Here is a 21,235-nt window from a genome sequence, read left to right on the forward strand (position 1 = left end):
TGAGTATTATTTAGTATTTCTTCTTGGGGTGCCTAGATGGCTCAGTCGATTGAGCATCTGCCTTCAGCTCAGGTCATGATCCCAAGGTCCTGGGATGGAACCCTGTATCCAGCTCCCTGCTCGGTGGAGAGTCTGCTTCTCCCTCTCCCTCTGCTGTTCCCCCTGCTTGTGCTCTCTTGCTCGCTTTGTCTCTCAAATAAATAAAATCTTTAAAATATATTTTCCTTAAAATCTTAAGAAAATTTTAATATTTTCTTCATAATGACTTTCCATAGTCAATATGGAAACTGATTTAACATATACACTATTTATACTAATACATTTTACACTATTTTTACCAAACCTACTTCCCAAAGCAGTTACATACAGCAATGTGTACTGAAGACTCTAACAAAATGAGATATTTCCTTCCTCATGATGGAATGGTGGCCTAAATATTAAAAATAAAAAGACCCTCAAGGCAAAAACTAAGACATATATACAATGATACATTTATCTATGAGCCTAAAATGTGGCTGAAGACCTCATTTTGATTATCTGCCTTCATTCTCCACATGGAGTCTGTTAAGAAGTTCCTACAAGGTGCTTGAACATCTCTCCCAGATCTATCTTCATTCCTAGTGCTGGTTCAAGACCACATCAACCTAAGCCTAAACTACTTAACCAGACTTTGCCATGGCCTTCCTGATTCCTATAGACAGATTAAGTCATGTTAAACTTCTTTCAATATTATTTTCCATGTTACAACTCTTCTCCCTTGCTGAAAAAAACAGTAATTTCTCTTATCATTCTAAATATAAGGCACCTTTCTCTGCCTTTAATAATAACACTGAACAGCAGAAGCTAATATTTGAGTGTTTGCCATATGCCAGACACTATATTAAGTATATTAACCACCTAAACCTTCTCAACCATCCTCAGTAGTAGACATTATAACTCCTATTTTGTAGTTAATAAAACAGATTTAGAGAGGGTAAGCTATTTGCCCATGAGTGGAGTCAGAATACAGATTCCTCAGCCCAGACTTCTAACTACCTGTTCATTCCTTAGGCTGACTTTGCCAGGGTTGGCAGCATCTCATCAGGGCCACCTATCACTGCCCTTCATTCGTGCCCTCTTCTGATCAAGATAGCCTCCTTCTTACCCCCTGCCTTGTTTTTGCTCAGTTTTGCTGCCATGCCTTCATTCAAGCCATTCCCCTCACCTGAAAACATTCCCCATCCAACTGCCAAAATGGCTATACTCAAGGAAACCAACAAACTTTCCCCACCTCCTGCAGCCCTGGAGTTGCCATCCCCAGAGCCTGCACAGCCAACAGTCCAACAATGGATACTTTCTGACATGCTGTTTCATTATTTCACTAGTGACAGAAGGAGAGTAGAATATCAACTCCTTGAAATAGAAACCATGTGTGACATGAGGAGTCTATAAAAGCTCTTTAATAGATATAAAGTATAGGGGCACATGGGTGAGTCAGTTGGTTAAGCACCTGTCTTTAGCTCAGGTCATGATCCAAGGTTCCTGGGATCAAGCCCCACATCATGAGCAGGGGAGCCTGCTTCTCCCAAACTCTCTGCCTTTCCTCTCCGCTCATGCATGCACACTCTTGTGCTCGCTCTCTCTCTCTCAAATAAATAAATAAATAAATAAATAAATAAATAAATAAATAAATAAATAAATAAATAAAATCTTAAAAAAATAAATATGCAGTATAATTCTGATTTTGGTATCCAGTAAGAGAATAATCACTAATAAATAAATGATAGAGGCAGAAAAACTCCAAACTGCCAGAAGCATTCCATATTTTAGGTCTAAAAATCTACATTTCAAAAGACCCTACACTAGCCTACTTTTTAGTTCTATTCTCTTGCTTCTGCTTCATTATTCAACAAGATTTTTTTGACATACCTAAGGTGGCTAATTTATCTCATTAGCATTACTCTGATATAGGGGACATTTAAATGTTAGGTAATCATTTAAAAATCTAACTTGGTATCATTTAGGCTGAAAGGACATCTATATATGACATATTTGTCTACTCCGATTTTAGAGACTGATCCATGTCACAGTATGTTCCTCCTTAGAACAGAAGGGAAATATTCATGCTTCACTGTTTATCTATCTCCCTTTCAACAGTTACATTTTCACTTTTTGCTTAGAAGGCTCTGCATCCTTGTCACACTGTAGGACTACAATAACACATGTTCAACAAAATGTGCTGCACTTAGCACATCCAGGATCCAAGTGTGAAAGTGCCAACCCAACGATACTCAAGTAAGATCTACTCTATAATATTAAATCTTACCAACTGGCTTGCAAGATGATTCTGTTTTCAACTTGCTATAAATTGTATTTTTTAAGTTGCCTAAACAAGTCAACTGCTATATCATATACAAAAGAAGATGGGCACAGCATACCTAACTACCCAAGAAGATACAAATAAAAACTTGTCCTGTGAATGCCTAGTTCTGTTTACAAGTAACATAAAGAGAGAGCTTAGTCAAAATTAAATGACAGTAATCTTCTCTCCCACTCCCCAAACCTTTAAAATTTGTCTATTGCCTTGAGTAAAAATAACAAAGAATATATCTCATATAGTTTCATGAACCTTCCTTGTATTGGGGAGAATTACAACAAAAACAACAGTAGCTCAGTTGGTTGAGAGTCTGACTACTGATTTCTGCTCAGGCAGTGATCTCAGGGTCGTGAGATCAAGCCTCACATCACATCAGGCTCAGCACTCAGAGGGGAGTCTGCCTGGGATAAGAAAGAAAAGAGAAAGAAAAGAAAAGAAAAGAAAAAGAAAGAAAGAAAAAAAGAAAGGAAGGAAGGAAGGAAGGAAAGAAAGAAAGAAAAAGGAAAGAAAAGAAAGAAAGAAAGAAAGAAAGAAAGAAAGAAAGAAAGAAAGAAAGAAAGAAAGAAAGAAAAAGACAACAGTCTCTCTTTATATAAGAGGAAGTAAGAACATAAATACAGAGCTGGCAAGAGAAAAGGAACATACATTATATACTGAACTTGTATGGAGTTACCTTATTACTAATTCTAAGAAAATAAAAACACACAGATAATTGGAGAATGAACGCAGATCTCTGATTTTTAGTTTTCCTTTTAGCACTTTCCAGCCTACCTCATATTTTGCTATTTCACAACAGACTTAGCCAAATCTACTCAACTTTGAAGTTTGTGAGATTATTAAATGCTATATGAAAGTGAACAATATGGTTTCTACAAAATAAAGATAAGAATTCTAGTAAAGATTTAATAGCTGCTCTATTTAAAGAAATCTAGCCAGAAACTATATGCATTTCAGTTCATATTAACCAACAACAAAGATTCTTAAGCAACTAGCTGGAATTTTAAAGTCTTTTGCAAATAGTAAGTTTAATATCATTTAATCATATATTACAAAGAAAAATAATGAGCATTGTGTATACAGTATGGCTAAATGTGCCAAAGCCAATTAAAGTCTTTAACAAAGATACTAGGTGTCTTTAATTAAACTGGTCATCTCTCAATTGGGATGGGGGTGGGTTGAACATACCATAATAAAAATCATGTCTAATAGCAGAGGGTTTCACTCTCATTTTGCACCAGCTTGGATTCTCTGCTTCCAGACCTATCCTACTTCAGCTCATGTAACAGGCTTGCTGACTCTTTGTTAATAATGACTTTTTGATCTGCCTGATGTTAAATTGAAGCCAATTCTGGCCATTTTCCAGGGTTGGCTATTTAGTATATCACACAGTTTCATACCCTACTCAATGCAGAAGAAGAAATAACATACTACAAATGACTTAACTCAAACACCAAATCTGTGACCAAATCATAGGTCTGAAGAAAATCTCCAGTTATCCAATCTAGTTTCTTGAATCTTGGCAGATAATACACCTAAATTTAAACAAAAACTATTTGCCCTGGGTTTCATTAAGCCAAAATTAATTTATACTACAGTGCATAAATGGGAGAGAGAGTGTTTTTGCATTTAAATTTTCTATCAGATTCATATAAGCTACAATATTGGGAAAAATAATCCACCAAAGTTGGCTGTAATGCATACCTTAACTAAACCTAGAGAAACATAGCAGGTGACTACTAACATTGATAAGAAAAATACAAAAAAAAAAAAAAAAGACTAAACTTTTAAAAATCCTTGAGTTGAAAATTACAGAACTCAGGCTACTGAAAAAAAAAATTAAGTCTTAATGGCAAGAATAGACTTTTTTCCTGGAAGAGGGCAGAGTTTTCAATATGCTAAGTGATAGTCAATAACACAGTTTTTCAGTAACCTTTCCCTATATGCTTCCTTTCAAAAGATGTTCTCTTTATTTATCTCCTACTCACATTTTTTTTGGAAAATGCAGTACGTAGACCCAATTTTGTTCTCTCTGAAATAATTCTTTTTCACATGACTTGAGTTTCACTAAAGCTTAGCTACAAATAATGGGGGGTGGAGGGATAAATAATAGTTTTCAATTGTTTTATCTTATGACCTCTAAGATAAAATAAAATCACTATGCAACAAAATCATGGACTTTCCTGATTCTGACAACTTGCAACACCAACAACAAATTCCAAGGCTGCAATCAAGAAAGATTAATGTAAAGTTATAAAATACAAAAGGTAGAATAAAACCTCATATAAATAATGAATATAAAAACAGACTAAAGGAATTGAATATTTCACAATGTTTTTCCCTTATAATAAAATAATTAAGAATTATTATATGACCTAAAAACGAGGAAAGCCATGATTATGTATCATCTTGAGCATTCCCATAAAAGATGTGCCAAACACCACTTCAGCAACTTCTTACCCATTAATAATCACTTAGTAACCCAATGATCAAAAGATCAGTATGCCATGTATATAGATAGGATATTATTATTTAATTCCTTAAAAATACCAAAAAAGTAGATGTGATTCTGAGACAAACAGTCCCTCTGGTCATTTCCTTTATGAAATATAGCCAATTCAGTTTTGTCAAGGGCCAATGATCCAATGTAGATATTATTTTGTATCTCCCTGACTTCTTTTTCTCTTCCTACTTCCCAACATTAGCTCTTTCACTATTTATTAACACTTCCACCAGAGGACAAGTGAGATACAAGAAAAGGTGCAATTCAAACCAGTCAGTTTTACTCCTTATTAGCAACTCTGTTGAGAGAGTGAAGGTGAGAAAAAAAGAGAACAAAAAAGTTAGGTGGGATCAAAAGTTGAAACTGATGTCTAAAAGGAAGCTCTGAAATTATAAGTTGATTTTAATGATTCATGCTCTTCCTCTGGAAAGTAAGGATCTGACTATAAAACTAATAGTTGTGTCATATGATGCATGTCTTAAACAATGTAAAAGAATACCAGCACACCTTAGACCCCCATGTTATTACAGGAAGCATTCTGAGTCCTCTTGTAGAGACTCCCAAGTCAGTTGTCACTCACTTAAATGGATCTCTGGATATTAACTAGCTGGACATTTGACTATATAGCTCCTTATGATGAAGGTACTATATTTGCTTCTGTCTGCATTCCCTTCCTCCCTCTGACAATTGCCTCATAGTTCAAACCAAAATAACTTTGGTAGTTTGAAAGGATAATAGATGGAAGATACAAAAAAAAAAAAAAAAAGGAGCAGGGGAAGGATAAGAAGAATGAAGATGAATTTCAAATTCAGGAAATGTCCTCAACAAGTATGAGTCTAACAGTGAGAGGTTCAAAATTTCAGACATGCCTACTAAAAAGGGAGGTTCTGAGACCAGGATCATCTTACTCTTCACACCAATAAGTATGTGATTACAAACTGGCAACCAGTGACTTCTACACGGCACCGTCTTGTTTCGTAGAGATCAGTGTTTAAATTTCAAATTTCCAAGCTCTCTTTAAAAAACGAGGCAATCTGGCAATATGGAGACAATGTGGCCGCAAGACAAGTAACTGGAACATGGCAGCGAGCATGGGAGGGGAGATCTTCTATTTGCCAGAGTTCCACTGTCGCCTGCCCCTCACCAAAATGGCAGGTCCGCTTTGCCACCCCTGCTGTATGAGGTGATGCTGACCTCACAAAGAAGTCAGAAAAATGGGCCAAGTGAGATGCAGGAGCTCTAAACTCTAGTGCAACAGAAAACCATGCCTCTAATCTAGGTGCATTTAACGTTAGACTATCAGCTCCTCTCAAAAGATCTGCTTTAATTTTAGTTCCCCTTCCATTTGTCTCAGAGTTATATAACCTCACAGGAGGTCACACAAGTCTCCCAAAAAAAGAAATTTAAGCTGTCTTTTAAAAATAAAAAAAGAAACATGCATAACAGATACAAACACAAACCTGAAACTTGCATTCTCTCTCTGACAAGAAAGCTTTACCCTCCTTGTTAATTTTAAGAATTATCATCTTTAAAAAAATCGAAACACAAAGGAAAGGAAAACTATGGCCCTCCCTTGCGGACATATGATATACCATACTCTCGGCATGCTATGAAGCAGAAAAACATAATTAACAACTTACCATCCTCTAGCTCAAGACAAAGATTATATACAGCCACGGGTCTCTTAGTCCTCTGGCCTTGTCTCTTCGATTGCCTTGGTGGAGCATTTGGGGGTGATGTTGATAGGGGGATTGGCTCTGGGAATGTGGCATCAGGCAGGGTCCTAAAAATCTGCCATCAAAGCATAAAGGTCATTGATCATTTCCCATGAACAGAAACCTGTGTGTTGCAATAGTGAACCAGTATCAAACAACATTTGATTTGGAGTTCATCCAAAACAGGCTGGAGCCAAAAATCCATTCCTTCAAATTTTGGGTACAGGTCATAAGCCTTTCATTTATTTTTTTAACAGAAGATTTCAAAATAAAATTTCCCATTAAAATTAAGTAAAAGCAACATCCAATCATTACATTTCAAAATAAATTCATTTCCAAACTAAATACATATAATTATCTTTACCAGGTGTAAACAATGCCACAGCTATTCCTCCACAAAGAAAGTAGCCAGGATAAAACATTAAAAGTAAATATCCCATTAAATTTTGTACAGGGTTATATTTATGCCAAATGCTGGTCTCAATTTTTTTCAAACTACATAAACAGAAACATATGACTGCAAATATTCTTTACACATTTAAAAATAGCTTATGCTTATGAAATTACCTTTCAGATTCCCATGTACGTTTTCCATAAATCTGCTTTATAGATTTTATCTATTAATACCCTCCAACTTCTTTTAATAATTTCCCTTCCATTTAGGAGACATAGAATACTAGCACCTTGATTACCTACCATGTCGCTCATACATCAACAATAATAACATTAATTAAAATGTGCTGCTTCTTTGCTTAGCAATTTTTTTCTTTTGAGAAAAGCAATCTATGCCATAAAGGGAAGCATGTCATGCAGAGGTGATTTAAAATAGACCTTCCACAGCTGCCAAGGCCTGAGTTCAGAAGCAGACACTTCAGTCTTCAATGAAGTCATAAAATAAAATATTTAGACACATCCACCTAATAGACACTGCATCTCCAAGAGGGATGATGTGCCCCAAGTAAAAGCAGGAAAACAAGAAGAAAGCTAGCTAGCATTAAACAAAACATAAATATACAATTCACAGTAAAAGGCACTGTGGGAAAGCCCCACTGCCACAAGGAAATGACTATTTACGCATTTAAATAAAAACAGGCGCGTGACCTGAGTATACGAATGAGGGTATCACATACACGTATCACATTAACAACTAACAACCATGTCAGAGTTATCATCACAGAGTCTAAAAGTTGTCACCTAAAAAACTATTATATACCAATAAAAATAGACAATTTCAACAGAGCCTTTGCTTTATAGTATCATACTGCCCCCTCATGTGTAAACGGAATACAAAATGATTTAAATTACTCTGGACAAATATTTGCTGGGGAAAATTTAATTTAGTGCTCCAACTGGTAACCTGCTAATACCATATTTCCATAGATTCTGTGTTCCAATAAGTACACTCTGGCAAATAGCAAACTGCTTATCTGCCTCAAAAAAAAAAAAATCCTCTGCTGCCTAAACTATTGTCCACAGCTGGATTTATTACCATCTGTCGCTGTAAAAATGAAAGAAGGTTGTGGGGCAGTGGGAACAGGAGAGAAGTTAGGCTGAGAAGAGTAATGCAATGCGAGGGAGAGAAGAAAATATGGAAAACTTTCTCCCACTGAAAGAAAAGAGCACAGGTGTGTGACCAACTTTTGGAATAGCCTCTTGATTTACCTATGTTTGATCTTTACAAATATAGGAAATGCCTCTGGGACGGTACTGAAATAGGAAACCAAACAATACACAGGGCCAATATATTCCAAAGCCTAAATAAACAATGGGAAAGTTACATACCCAGAACTGATGCTGGACAGCTGATAACCTTCTGAACAGATTTTTCTTTAAGAGCCACACTGTTTAAAAAAAAAAAAAAAAAGCCACACTGTTGTTCCCTCCACACACCTCAGGGTAAGAGGATGGGTAGGTGTGTGGGGGATGGTGAGTTGTGGGAGCAGCCAGGAGTCTACAAAGCCCAACCACCAAGCAAGACGGGACCTGGGAGTGTGACTCCAATGCTCTCGGGGGAATGAGCTGAGACATCACAGGACTGAGCCTCCAGAAGGCTCCAGAATAATTTATGACAATGTTTAGTTTACATCAGAATACCTGAGAGAATATTATTCAGCCATAAAAAGGCAAGGATATCTTGCCACATGTGGCAACATGGATGGACACTGAAGGCATTATGCTAAGTGAAATCTGACAGAGAACACAAATACTTTATGATCTCATTTATATGAGGAATCAAAAAAAAAAAACAAAAACAAAAACAAAAAACAAAAACCTAACTCCTAGAAATAGGACAGATTGGTGGTTGCCAGAGACAGGGGGATGGGGATAGAGAGAAAATGGATGAAAGTGATCAAAAGGTACAAATTTCTTCCAGGTATAAGACAAATAAAGTTCGGGGGATATAATGTACAGCACAGTAACTATAGTTAACAACACTGTACTGCATATTTGAAAGCTATTAAGAGAATAAGCCTTAAAAGTTCTCATCACAAGAAACTAAAAAATTTTAAGTATGGGAGGTGATGGGTGTTAACCAAGCTTACCATGGTAATCATTACTATATATATATATATATATATATATATATATATATATATATATAAAATCATTATACTATACACCTTAAACTAATATAAATAGTGTATGCCAGTTAAATCTAAATAAAACTGGGGAGAAATTACATCTGGTTTGTTTTGTTTTTCTTTGATTTGCATTTTATGTTTTTTAAGATTTTATTTATTTATTCATGGGATACAGAAAGAAAGAGAGGCAGAGATACAGGCTCCATGCAGGAAGCCTGACGTGGGACTTGATCCTAGGTCTCCAGGATCATGCCTTGGGCTGAAGGCGAAGGCAACACTAAACTAAACCACTGAGCCACCTGGGCTGCCGTGATATGCATTTTAAAGCTTCCAGGTGATTCTTCTGTGTAGCCAAGGCTGAAAAATACCCGTTCGGACAATCATTATACAGCACTCTATAATTTTGTTGGATAAACCAAAGTGAAAACCAAAATACCAGAAAAATTATTTCAGAAAAACTGGCACTGAACATACACAATCATTTCCTTGGACCTGCCCAAATCCTAATTAGAGTAAAATATCTCAAAGATTCTAAATACAATCCACTCCCTCAATAAACTCCATGTTGTATTATTAACAATTTAAAGAATTAACCTATTATCTGAATTAGGGAGTACCAAAGCACATTTGCTAACTTGCAAAGACATTACCCTAGCTTTTAAGTCTTCTCAGCTGTGGAAGTTTAGAGCTATTCCTTAAAACAAGGTACCTCGCTTTCTCATCTGTTTAAGGGCTATAACAACTAGGTCTCATGTTATTACAGGGATTAAATGAGAAGATGTTTATAAGCATTTACTACAGCAGTTGGCCCATAGTAATCAGAAATAAATGAGAGCTGATGATATTTGTAATACGATCACATATAGTAAGTAATGACAATAAAAATAGATTGAGACCCTCACTACCGGGCTCAACCACCATTTTGAGATGGCACTAATTTCTTCAGGTCTTGAATATTCCTCAAATTCACTGTTTAGTTATTCTTAAACACTAGGATTCTAAAATATTTATGGAAAAATCTCGTCAAGCAATGGGCAGAAGGGAAGAAACAAATAGAGCCCATTATTAAAATTTCCAAGTCAGCTAGAATCACATAATTATGTGTGCACTTCACTAAAATCTGGGATTTAAATTACTTCCTTTTTCATTGAATACATTTCACATTTAAAAAACACCTACTAGGTTGTAGGCTTTCTCTTCAATATTCTCACAACTTTTGAGGGAAGCATTGTTCCCCACATTTTAAAATGATAAACACTCAAAGATTAAATAATTAATCCAAGTCTCAAGTTTGAAACTGGTAGAGTTGGTATCTTCCCTCTCAGCTCTGATTCCAAAGACCCTGTCATCAGTTTAAAAAACAAACTAAATTTAATTTTGGGGGGGGAATCACCAACTATACTGTTCTATATCTGTTTAAAAAGAGTAAAACTGGATATTGTATAATCTCAGATTACCTATATAAGAGATTTATCTACCTAAGACTCACTATCATAGTGCTACATCCTCCAAGATGTTACAAGAACACATTACCTTTCATGTGTATCTATCTTGTTTGCCAAGGCACTAGCCTCAAGTACTCAGTTTTTTTTTTGTTTTTTAAACTACAAAGCTATGCTTTCATGGTTCTCTCTGAAACACTAGAACCAACTTTTTTAAAATATTCTTTTTTAAACTTAGGAGAAGAAGAAACAGTAAACTGTTTACTTTGAAAGTTTTGACCTGTTTTCTGGCCATCTGTTTTGAGAAGTTACAATTCTGCTTATCTTGTTCTATGTGGCCAAGTTGTGTGTCATCTTTAACTGTAACATTGACTTCCCAATTTAGAACCACAGCATGGATGCAAATTCCTTTACTGCCTGGGTCTCTTTCCAAAATCTTTGGATGCTTCTAACTTCCCTGGCATCAGGCTACCTTCACTGTAGGGCAGGTGAAGTCATCTGAGACAATACTAAAAGATCAAGTTTACTCAAAAGTTTTTCAGGGTAGAAAGTTTCTTCACTGCACCTACGTATTTTACAACACAGAAAAACTCAAACCAGACAATCCAACGACAAAAAACAAAACTCTGCACGTAAGTGTGTCAGGTAAGTAAGTGAGTATTCAGGTCTCCTGGGTGTCAGCACAAACACAAGTCTAGCACCATCTTTCAGCCACAGATTCCTCAGACTCAACAAACTGCATGTTTATGCCCATGGGACTCAGCCGTACAGATAAATACCTCCCCAAGTCCTTCCTGCTCTGCTACCAGGGGCCACACATGGAAATGATCAGACTATGTCTGCTAGAAATGCTTTGAAGATAACAGGAAACCAAAATGGTCTCTGAAGATTTTTCTTTAATATCCAACTTGAACGCAAAGCATTTGATTCAACTAAATTAATTAATAATATGGTTAAAGGAAATTAAGGGGGATGAGAGCATTTTTTTTACATGTTTCTAAAGAAGAATTCACTATTCTTTAACTGCAATAGGAAGATTACCCATATGTGTGCATATTCCTATCATCTTGAATAATAATAGTAGCAATGATTGGGTAGTTGAAATATGTCTGACATAAGTGCCTGACCTACAATGATTTGAACCCAGATTTCCTGACTCCAGTGTGAAGGTGTCAGTCACTCTGCTGCCCGGTCTCCAATATTAGCCAATCACATTAAGCCCCATTCACACTATGTCCCCTTTGATAATGGCATATCTCACCTAACTATACTACTCATAAACAGAGAGGTATAGCCAGAAGAAGGTTGGAAATCAGTGCCTACTCCCCTTGGTCAACATTTAACATACAAAGAAGGACAGAAATAAAACTTCCAATCTTCTTTCCACAATATTTAACTACAGAATGGCCAACTATTGCTTTCAGCTTCAGAGTCCATAGTGTGTTGAGACAAACATTCATCACCTTAAGGTTGTATGGCTCTAAGTTGGCACCAAGGTAGCATAAATCTTTTGTCTACAACATAACTTCAGAATTTAGCTACTGTGTGCGCAATACACAGAGAACTCTGAAAATTTTCCAGCGGTCTGTCCTTGAATCAGCTTGACCCCATGACTAAATACAGGTCTTTTACAGAAAATGTAACTAGAATTGACAATAGAGACTGACAGTGAAATACCAGTTGGGTTTAGATTTGATGCTGGAAATATTCTAAGGCTTCACATTTGTTCTGGTTCAATAACACCCAGAATTTCAGAGCTGAAAAGTATCCTATTTATCACTTAGCCAAAGACCTTTATCTCACAGTTGAAAAAACTGAGGCCCCTGTGGTTAAAGATTTGCTCATATTTATACCACTAGTTAGTGGTAAACTCAAGCTTTATTCCCAGACCAAGACCGCAATGCCATCTTGCTGGCTCTTATCCTTTCTTTCCAACAGACTGCTCTTTATGCATCTGCTTCCTCATCAGGGGAGATTTTCCATAATAGCCACAGTTCCTCCAAGTGCTTTCACATGCATTATCTGATGCAAGCCTCAACAGGAAGATGTGTGAGGCTGACATTGGATCATGTTGTACGATTTTGTTTACAGTCCCACAGCTACCTGTCAGCATGAGGCCCCTTCCACTATGTCTCAGAGGAGAGAGGGAAAGGCAGCCAGGAAGAATGAGGGGGGGGGGGGTCAGGAGACATTCCCAGTCCCAGTCCGTTCATCGTACAGGCTCCAGCTTTCACTGCAGCCCTAGGCTTTCACTGTGGCTCTGACTTACCATGAGCTTTTTGAAAAACAACTTCAATTTTGGTTTACAACACCCACCCACTCCCAAAAAAGGAAAAAAAAAAAAAAAGACTGGGGCATCTGGATGGCTCAGTCGGTTAAGCATCTGACTCTTGGTTTCGACCCAGGTCATGGTCTCATGGTTGTGGTATTGAGCCCGGAGTCGGGCTCTGTGCTCACTGTGGAGTCCACTTCAGATTCTTTCTCCCTCTCTCTCTCAAAAAAAATAAATTTAAAAATCTAAATCAATGAAGGAAAGAAAGAAAGAAGAAAGAAAAAGAAAGAAAGAAAGAAAGAAAGAAAGAAAGAAAGAAAGAAAGAAAGAAAGAAAGAAGAAAGAAAGAAAGAAAAAAGAAAAGAAAGAAGAAAGAAAGAAAAGAAAAGAAAAAAGAAAAGAAAAGAAAGAAAGAAAAGAAAAAAGAAAAGAAAAGAAAAGAAAAGAAAAGAGGAAGAAAAAGTGTACTTTTTGGAATTTTTCAAATTGCTAGAGTTGCTGTGTTTCATTCTTTCTAAGCTTTTAGCTTTAAATTCTAGAGACATTTTCAGACCCCTTCCCAAGTCCTAATGGAGAATACCTCATCGATGTCAGTAGCACTCCATGCACTACAGTAATACATAATTGACTGTTTTTTTTACTTCAAGATTTCAGTAAATGAGAAGAAGAAAAAAAGATTTCAGTAAATGACAACTTTTATTTACCAGACTTTATATCATGAAACATACCCCAGAACTACCTACCCTACACCATGGGTATTTTTAGTGGCATTAACTGTGAAGCAACATCAGTGCCCTGGTTTTTTTGAGCATTCAACAAGAACTGACAGAGATAACTCTGGGGGGGGGGCGGGGGGAATAACAACTCTGATATATTGGGAACTAAATGGCATTAAGAAAATGTTCATGGGTTCACTAAATAACTATCTCCCCTATCAATTCATAAGGTAAACTTCTCCTGGCTAAGCCAAAGCTACACTACTCTTACACTTACGGTGTGAACATATATTCCCAGTTATAAAATGTTGTTTTCTGGTTTGCAAACCTTTAAAAACACTCCAGGTGCAGTTTTATCAATTTGCACCTGCAAACATCTGGGAGACGTAAGCATACACCTTCCCAAGTCAGAAGAATACACTTTCCCAAACACAGCTGTAACTGACTTTCAAAACCCAAGTGTCAACAAATGTTCTTCACTAAATAAAAACCCGATGCCTACCTAGATTTTTATTTTTTGCAATCAATGTATCCTTTGCTCATGTACAAATAAAAAAGTTTTCATTTCAGCAATAAAAGCCTAGAATAACATTAAGGAAATAGAGATACTCCACATCAACAATGAAGCATACTCTATACAGGATATTCCTTTCTTTTTTCTCTTTCTCCTCCTCCTCCAATTCTGGTGTACTACTTCGCCCCCAATTTTTTTGTTCCTTTTCACCCCTTACCTTTGTAGGACTCAATGCTCCCTTAGAAATCACTTGGTCCGAACAGTAGCACAGAGGATCAGAACACAGGAAGTATACCACTTGCAGTCCCCAAAGGTCATTCTGGGAATCCACAAGAAGAGGCCTCCCTAACCCAGTACTAGCTCTAGCCATGATGAAAAGCAGGACCCTCCTTCAATGATACTTGTGACACTTTAAACTGAATACAAGTAAACACATTCAGAATGTACTGCCTCATCATTTTATGATATTTTCAAGGTGAATGAAACTTTTTTTTGGAATACAAGCCATGACCCATAGTCACTTGAGTAGGCCACAATGACCATTCCCTGGAAAGAGAAAATAAGCCATAGATCTATTTGTTCCCTCAAAGGAAATGTGTGAATTTTAATCACAGTGAAGAAAATATCTCCTGAAGGCACATATATATGACTATATTTATCAGAATCATCTGAAACCTTTTTCAAGTATGTATGCCCTCAGGCATGGCCTACATATTTAGGAAATAGTGCAACAGACTTTTTATTTTCCCTCCACTTTAACTTTCATAAAAATTAAATGCCTAAAACAAAACCATGTTTTGAAGGTGGTCAATGGGGTCCTTTATGAGAAGCTGCAGGGTATGGTCAGGGAATGTTTACTAGCCTTCATATTAAATCAACAATTTTTAAATTTATAAGAATAGTTTGGTTTCATTTATTGGTAATTTTTTATTCAAATTAGAGTTGGACCTTGAATAATTTGAGGGTTAGGGAGGCACCCTGGGGAGGCCAACCCTTAAGCTTGGCCTCCCCCCCTTCACCATGCAATCAAAAATCCACATAAAACTTTTGTCTTTCCAAATCCTTAAGTGCTAATAGCCTACTGTTGACCATGAGTCTTTACTAACATAAACAGTTGATTAGCACATATTTTGTGTGTTGTACATGTTATACACTGTATTCTTACAATAAAGTAAGCTAAAGAAAATTTTGAGAAAATACATTTATAGTACTGTATTTAGCTTAAAAAAAATCTGTAAGTGGACCTGCACAGTTCAAACTCCTATTGCTCAAATGTCAACTGTACAATTTATTCATGTTACAGAAGTGATAACACACATATTCCTTATAGAAATTCTGAGAAACTCAAAAAAAAAAAAACTCTTTAAAGAAGAAAAAAACCCACTCATCATCTCACACACAGAAACATTTCCGTTAAAATTTTAATGACAATTCTTCAGAGCTATTTTATCCCATGTAACATTTGTCTCATTCTAAAGAAATCAATACATGACTACAAAAATATATAAATCTCAGTCTTCTAAAATTTTTCAGTATTCAGTCCTTAATTACATGTGAGAGGTGACCTCTGCCATTCACGTTTGTTAGGAATAAGCCTTGGGTGACATTTGATTTCTAAACACATTAGGATATAGCTAGATTTCACCTCCTTGAAATGTTTCTAATTAGGAATTTAGAAAATACTCCTGCATAATTTTAAGAATATTCCAAGAAGCCCTGTGTTTAGACCTTCACCCTGCCAACTCAAGTCTCTGTGGAAGTCACACATACTGGTACCTGATACTGTCTTCTTCAGTATATACTGCACAATTCATTTTAATAAGACTTAAATATGATGAAAGCATAATCTTTACCTAGTTTCTGCACCTTCGAATATAAGGCTCAAAAGGTTATTGCTTATATTCTTGGATTACATGTCAGTTATAGCTGTGCCTGAAGTGCAAAAGGACTCTCCCTCAACTTATTTCACTTCTTCTAGGACCAGCTTTGACACAAATATTTCCAAATATGATGAATGATGAGTTGTGCCTTAAGCGCATTCCTTTAAGTGAAAGGAAAGAATAGTCAGGATAAAATAGCCACAGAACCACACACAGCAGAACTTCATCTGTATTTCTGTTGACATTCTAATAAGTAAGTGCTTGTAACTTATATCTGTACAAATTGTTCAGTATCCATCAAATTGGGTCATGCTTATCTTTGTTACAGGAATTATTCAAGAATCCAACAGGGTCTATCATCATTATATGTTTATTTACTGGGAGATGAGCATATTATGTTTAAGATTTTTATGTAATTTAAATCCCATATCAGAAGGCAAACCTCTCAGATCCCCTCCCTCTTCAGAAGCTTTGTACTACTGCTCAATAACTATGGCTCAATAAACTTTGCAAAATAAATAAATAAATCCCAAATCATAAATGTTGAAGAGCGATCAATACATGCTATCACTAAAGGATAAAAGTCTCCTGTGGAATAGGATTCTAAATATTCTTGGGCTATTTCCTAATGGATCATCATTAATTACAAAGGGAATAAAGCTGTTTTTATGATTAAAAAAATCTGACAGATGTCACCTCTACAGTTTTAAAACATGACCATAAATTTGTTGACACTCTTCTATCAAGAGCGGCATCAATATCCCTTCCCCTTGAATCTGGGCAGGTTCCTGACCATGCCAACCAATAGCATATGCATTAATGATGCAATAGGATTGTGGATGCTAGATTATGAAAGGCCCTACAGTCCCTTTCTTGGTGGCTAGGACACTCCCTTAGGCTGCCATGCTCTGTGAGAAAACACAAGCTAGGTGATGAACCCTGTGCAGGAAACTATGCTTCAGTAGTCCCAGAGGAGCCTTGCCTCTGAATCACCCCAGCCTAGGCACCAGATGTGAATATGGAAGCCCCCAGAGGATTCCAGCCCCCAGCCATTCAAACTTCCCAGCTGATTTGCTTACAATTATCAACATCATTTACCTCCCAAAGATACATAACCTGAATCTAATCATGAAGAAATATTTAAAATAAAGATAATTTTATAAAACAACTGGTCTCAATTTCCAGGGAAGATGGTGTAATAGGATCAATTCACTTCATCTCATGGTTACAACTCAATAGCACCCACCATCAGTGCAAATAACCCAGAAAATGATCAAAAGACTGGCAGAGTAGACTCCTCACAACTAAATGCACAGAAGATGCTACACCAAAGAGGGAACGAAGAGCAAATGGACCCATAGGACTGTCTGCAGGAAGAGACACAGTGGGCACAGAGAAGGGAGAGAACCAGACCCCACACCAGACACCTCAGGCATGGGAAACACGCACTGGGAAGCGGACTCTCTATAACATTTGGCTTTGAATGGGGCTGGGCTTCTTCACAAGTTCCTGATGGGGCTTAGCATCTGGCACTTTAAAAATCAGTGGGCTTGGCTTGGGGCGCTAAAGAGGGAGAGGAAACTGAATTCCCATCATTAAACAGCACAACAAACAGCCCTGCTGAGATACAGCATAGAAACAGCAGTCTGAAAAACACCTGGGGTATAAAGGAAGGTGACTTATTTACTAATCTCAGAGCACAGGCTGGAGGGGGCAGGGATCCTTAGGAAGATATCTCCAAGAAAAAAAAGAGCTTATGGCACCATTTACCCAACCTGCTTCCCAACCTAGCTATACAGACACCTGCAGGGACCAGCGCAGGGCAAACATTCTCTACCTAGCTTGCTAAAAGCACCCCTGTCCCACCACACTTCTGTGGATATGTTCCCCCACAACCCAGCCAGCCTCAGCAGGAATTTTCCCAAACTGCTGCAGATCCTCCCCCATAGCACACTAGTGTGGACCTTGCTGTCATCAGGCCCCTACCCTCTCCAATAAATCATTGGCCACAGCCCATCCAGAGCAGCTCATCCAAGATTTTGGCACTGTGCAAACAGCCCCAACAGTGGCCAGCACCACTCCAAAGTGACTCCTGCCCCAGGGAGAGGGGAGGATAACCAGATACATCATTCTAACTGCAGCCCCAGTAGTGGTTGAGGGGCAGACATTAGGTCTAACTGCAGAAGATACCCACCCAAAAAAGCTTTATAGGGGACAACTCAGAAAAAGCACTCTACAGTTCTGTGCTACTGTTTCTCTGGCAAATACATGCTCTGACTGAATTCAAGCCTAAAATGGCCCCAGACTGGCTCCCTAACAACACAGGGACCAAACCCTGCCAACAACAGGCAAAGAAAGCCATGGCACATGACTGGATTGAACAAAGCCAGATCAGCAACAACAGTAGCATGTAAGTAACACACATAGAAGATACCCATGAAATGCCAGGTTCTAGTGAACAGGAGACATTGTACTGCAGGCAGGGCACTACATGACCTCTCATTCATAAGCCACTATTTTTAAGAACAAGAGATATAACTGAATTGCCCAACACATAGAAACTAACATAGAGAGCTAGAAAAAATGAGGAGACAAGGGAATATGTCCCAAATGAATGAACAGGAAAATCACAGCAAGAGACCTAAGCAAAATGGAGATAATATGCCTGAGAATTTAAAATAATGATAATAAAGATACTCGTCATACTTGAAAAAATAGTAGAGGATATCAGTGAAATCATCAACAAAGATACAGAAAACATAGAAGAACCAATCAGAGATGAAGAACTCAACAGGTGAAATTAAAAACACACTAAAGAGAATAAATGGTAAACTAGAGTAAGCAGAAGAATGGATCAGCAACCTGGGGGACAGGGTAATAGAAAGCAATCCACGTGAACAGCAGAGAGAAAAAATAATAAAAATGAAAATAGACAAGGGAACTCAGCAATACCATCAAAGGTAATAGCATTCATATAATAGGGATCCTAGAAAAAAAGAAAGGGAAAAGGAGACAGAAAAATTTTTGAAGAAATAACAGCTGAAAACTTCCCAAATCTGGGGAAAGAAACAGAAATCTAGATCCAGGAGACACAGAGAGCACCCAACAAAATCAGCCCAAGGAGATCTACACCAATACACATAGTAATTAGTTATATACACAGGCTGTTAGTTGATTTTTCAGCAGAAACTCTGCAGGTCAGATGGTAGTGGCATAATATATTCAAAGTACTAAAAGGAAAAAACCTGCAACCAAGAATATTCTATCCAACTAGGTTATCATTCAGAATAGAAGGAGAGAGGGTAGCCCAGGTGGCTCAGCGGTTTAGAGCCACCTTCAGCCGAGGGCCTGGTCCTGGAGACCCGGGATTGGGTCCCACATCAGGCTCCCTGCATGAAGCCTGCTTCTCCCTCTGCCTGTGTCTCTGCCTCTCTCTCTCTCTCTCTCTCTCTCTCTCTCTCTCTCTCTCTCGATAAATAAATTTTTAAAAAAATCTAAAAAAAAAAAAAAAAAAAGAATAGAAGGAGAGAGAAAGTTTCCCAAACAAAAGTTAAAGGAATTTATGGCCACTAAACCAGGCTCTTCAAGAAATGTCCCCTTTAGGGGACTCTCTGAGTGGAAAGGAAACACCATAAGTAGGAGTAAGAAAAGTAGGATACACAAAAGCAGTAAAATTAAATATATTTATAAAAATTAGTCAAGGCTGGGGAACTTGGGTGGCTCATTCAGTTGAGCATCTGACTATTGATTTCAGCTCAAGTGATGATCTCAGGGTCATGGGAATGAGCCACACATTGGCCTCCATGCTCAATGGCAAGTCCACTTCTCTCCCTCTGCCCCTCCCCTCTCATATGTGCTTATGCTCTCTCTCTCAAATAAATGAATCTTTAGAAAAAAATAAAATAAAAATTAGTCATGGGATTCTCAAAACAAGAAAATGTAAAGAATGATCATGCACCTAAAGCATGGGGGAAGAAGAGTAAAGAATGGGTTCAAACTTAGCAACCATGAACATTTTTTTTAAGATTTTATTTATTTATTCATGAGAGACACACAGAGAGAGAGGCAGAGACACAGGCAGAGGGAGAAGTAGGCTCCATGCAAGGAGGCCAATGTGGGACTTGATCCCAGACTTTGGGATCATGCCCTGAGCTGAAGGCAGACGCTCAACTGCTGAGCCACCCAGGCATCCCAGCAACCATGAACTTAAAAAAGACTACTATATGCAGAAGTGGTTATACACAAACCTAATGGTAACCACAAATCAAAAACCAGTGATATGCAAAAAACAAAGACAAAGGAATCCAAGTATATCACTAAAAAACCCAACAAACTCTGAGAGAAGAGAGCAAGAGAACCAAGTAACAGAGAAGAACTACAAAAACAACCATAAAACAAGTAACATAATGGCAATAAATAAATACCTATCAATAATTACTTTAAATGTAAATGGACTAAATGTACCAATCAAAAGACACAGACTGATAGAATAAATAAAAAAGCAAGACCCATACTGTCTGCAACAGATCACTTCAGACCTAAAAACACATGCTGGTTGAAAATGAAGGAATGGACTATAAGGGAAGGGAGAAGAAATGTGTGGGAAATATCAGAAAGGGAGACAGAACATAGAGACTCCTAACTCTGGGAAACGAACTAGAAGTGGTGGAAGGGGAGGAGGGCGGGGGGTGGGGGTGAATGGGTGATGGGCACTGAGGGGGTCACTTGAGGGGATGAGCACTGGGTGTTATTCTGTATGTTGGCAAAGTAAACACCAATAAAAAATAAATTTATTATAAAAGAATAAAAGTAAAGCTTCAAAAAAAAAATGAAGGAATGGAAAAGCAGTTGTTATGCAAATGGAAGTGAAAAGAAAGCCAGGGTAGCAATACTTGTATCAGACAAAATAGGCTTTAAAACAAAGAGTGTAATAAGAGAGAAAAAAGGACATTATATAATCATAAAGTGAACAATCCAAATATAACAATGGGAGCACCCAAATACATAAAGCAGGTAATGACAATCATAAAGGAAATAATCCATAGTAATTGGTAGTCATAGGGGACTTTAACACCCCACTTATTTCAATGGAAAGACTGATCATCCAGATAGAAAATCAACAAGGAAACAGTAGCTTCATGACACGTTGGGCCATATGGATCTAACAGATATATTCAGAACATCCCATCCTAAAACAGCAGAATACACATTCTTTTCAAATGCACACAGAACATTCTACAGAACAGATCATATATTAG

General features: G+C 37.4%; 1 protein-coding gene across 1 annotated transcript in view; it reads right to left on the bottom strand.

Annotated features, from left to right (window-relative positions):
• ARHGAP10 (Rho GTPase activating protein 10) overlaps positions 1-21,235 on the bottom strand; it is a 310,929-nt gene that overhangs the window by 44,550 nt on the left and 245,144 nt on the right. Inside the window, 1 exon segment of the mRNA XM_055336297.1 lies at positions 6,497-6,647. Coding sequence (XP_055192272.1) covers positions 6,497-6,647 — 151 coding nt within the window.

This window comes from Nyctereutes procyonoides, unplaced genomic scaffold, assembly GCF_905146905.1.
Source record: "Nyctereutes procyonoides isolate TBG_1078 unplaced genomic scaffold, NYPRO_anot_genome, whole genome shotgun sequence".
NCBI lineage: Eukaryota > Metazoa > Chordata > Mammalia > Carnivora > Canidae > Nyctereutes > Nyctereutes procyonoides.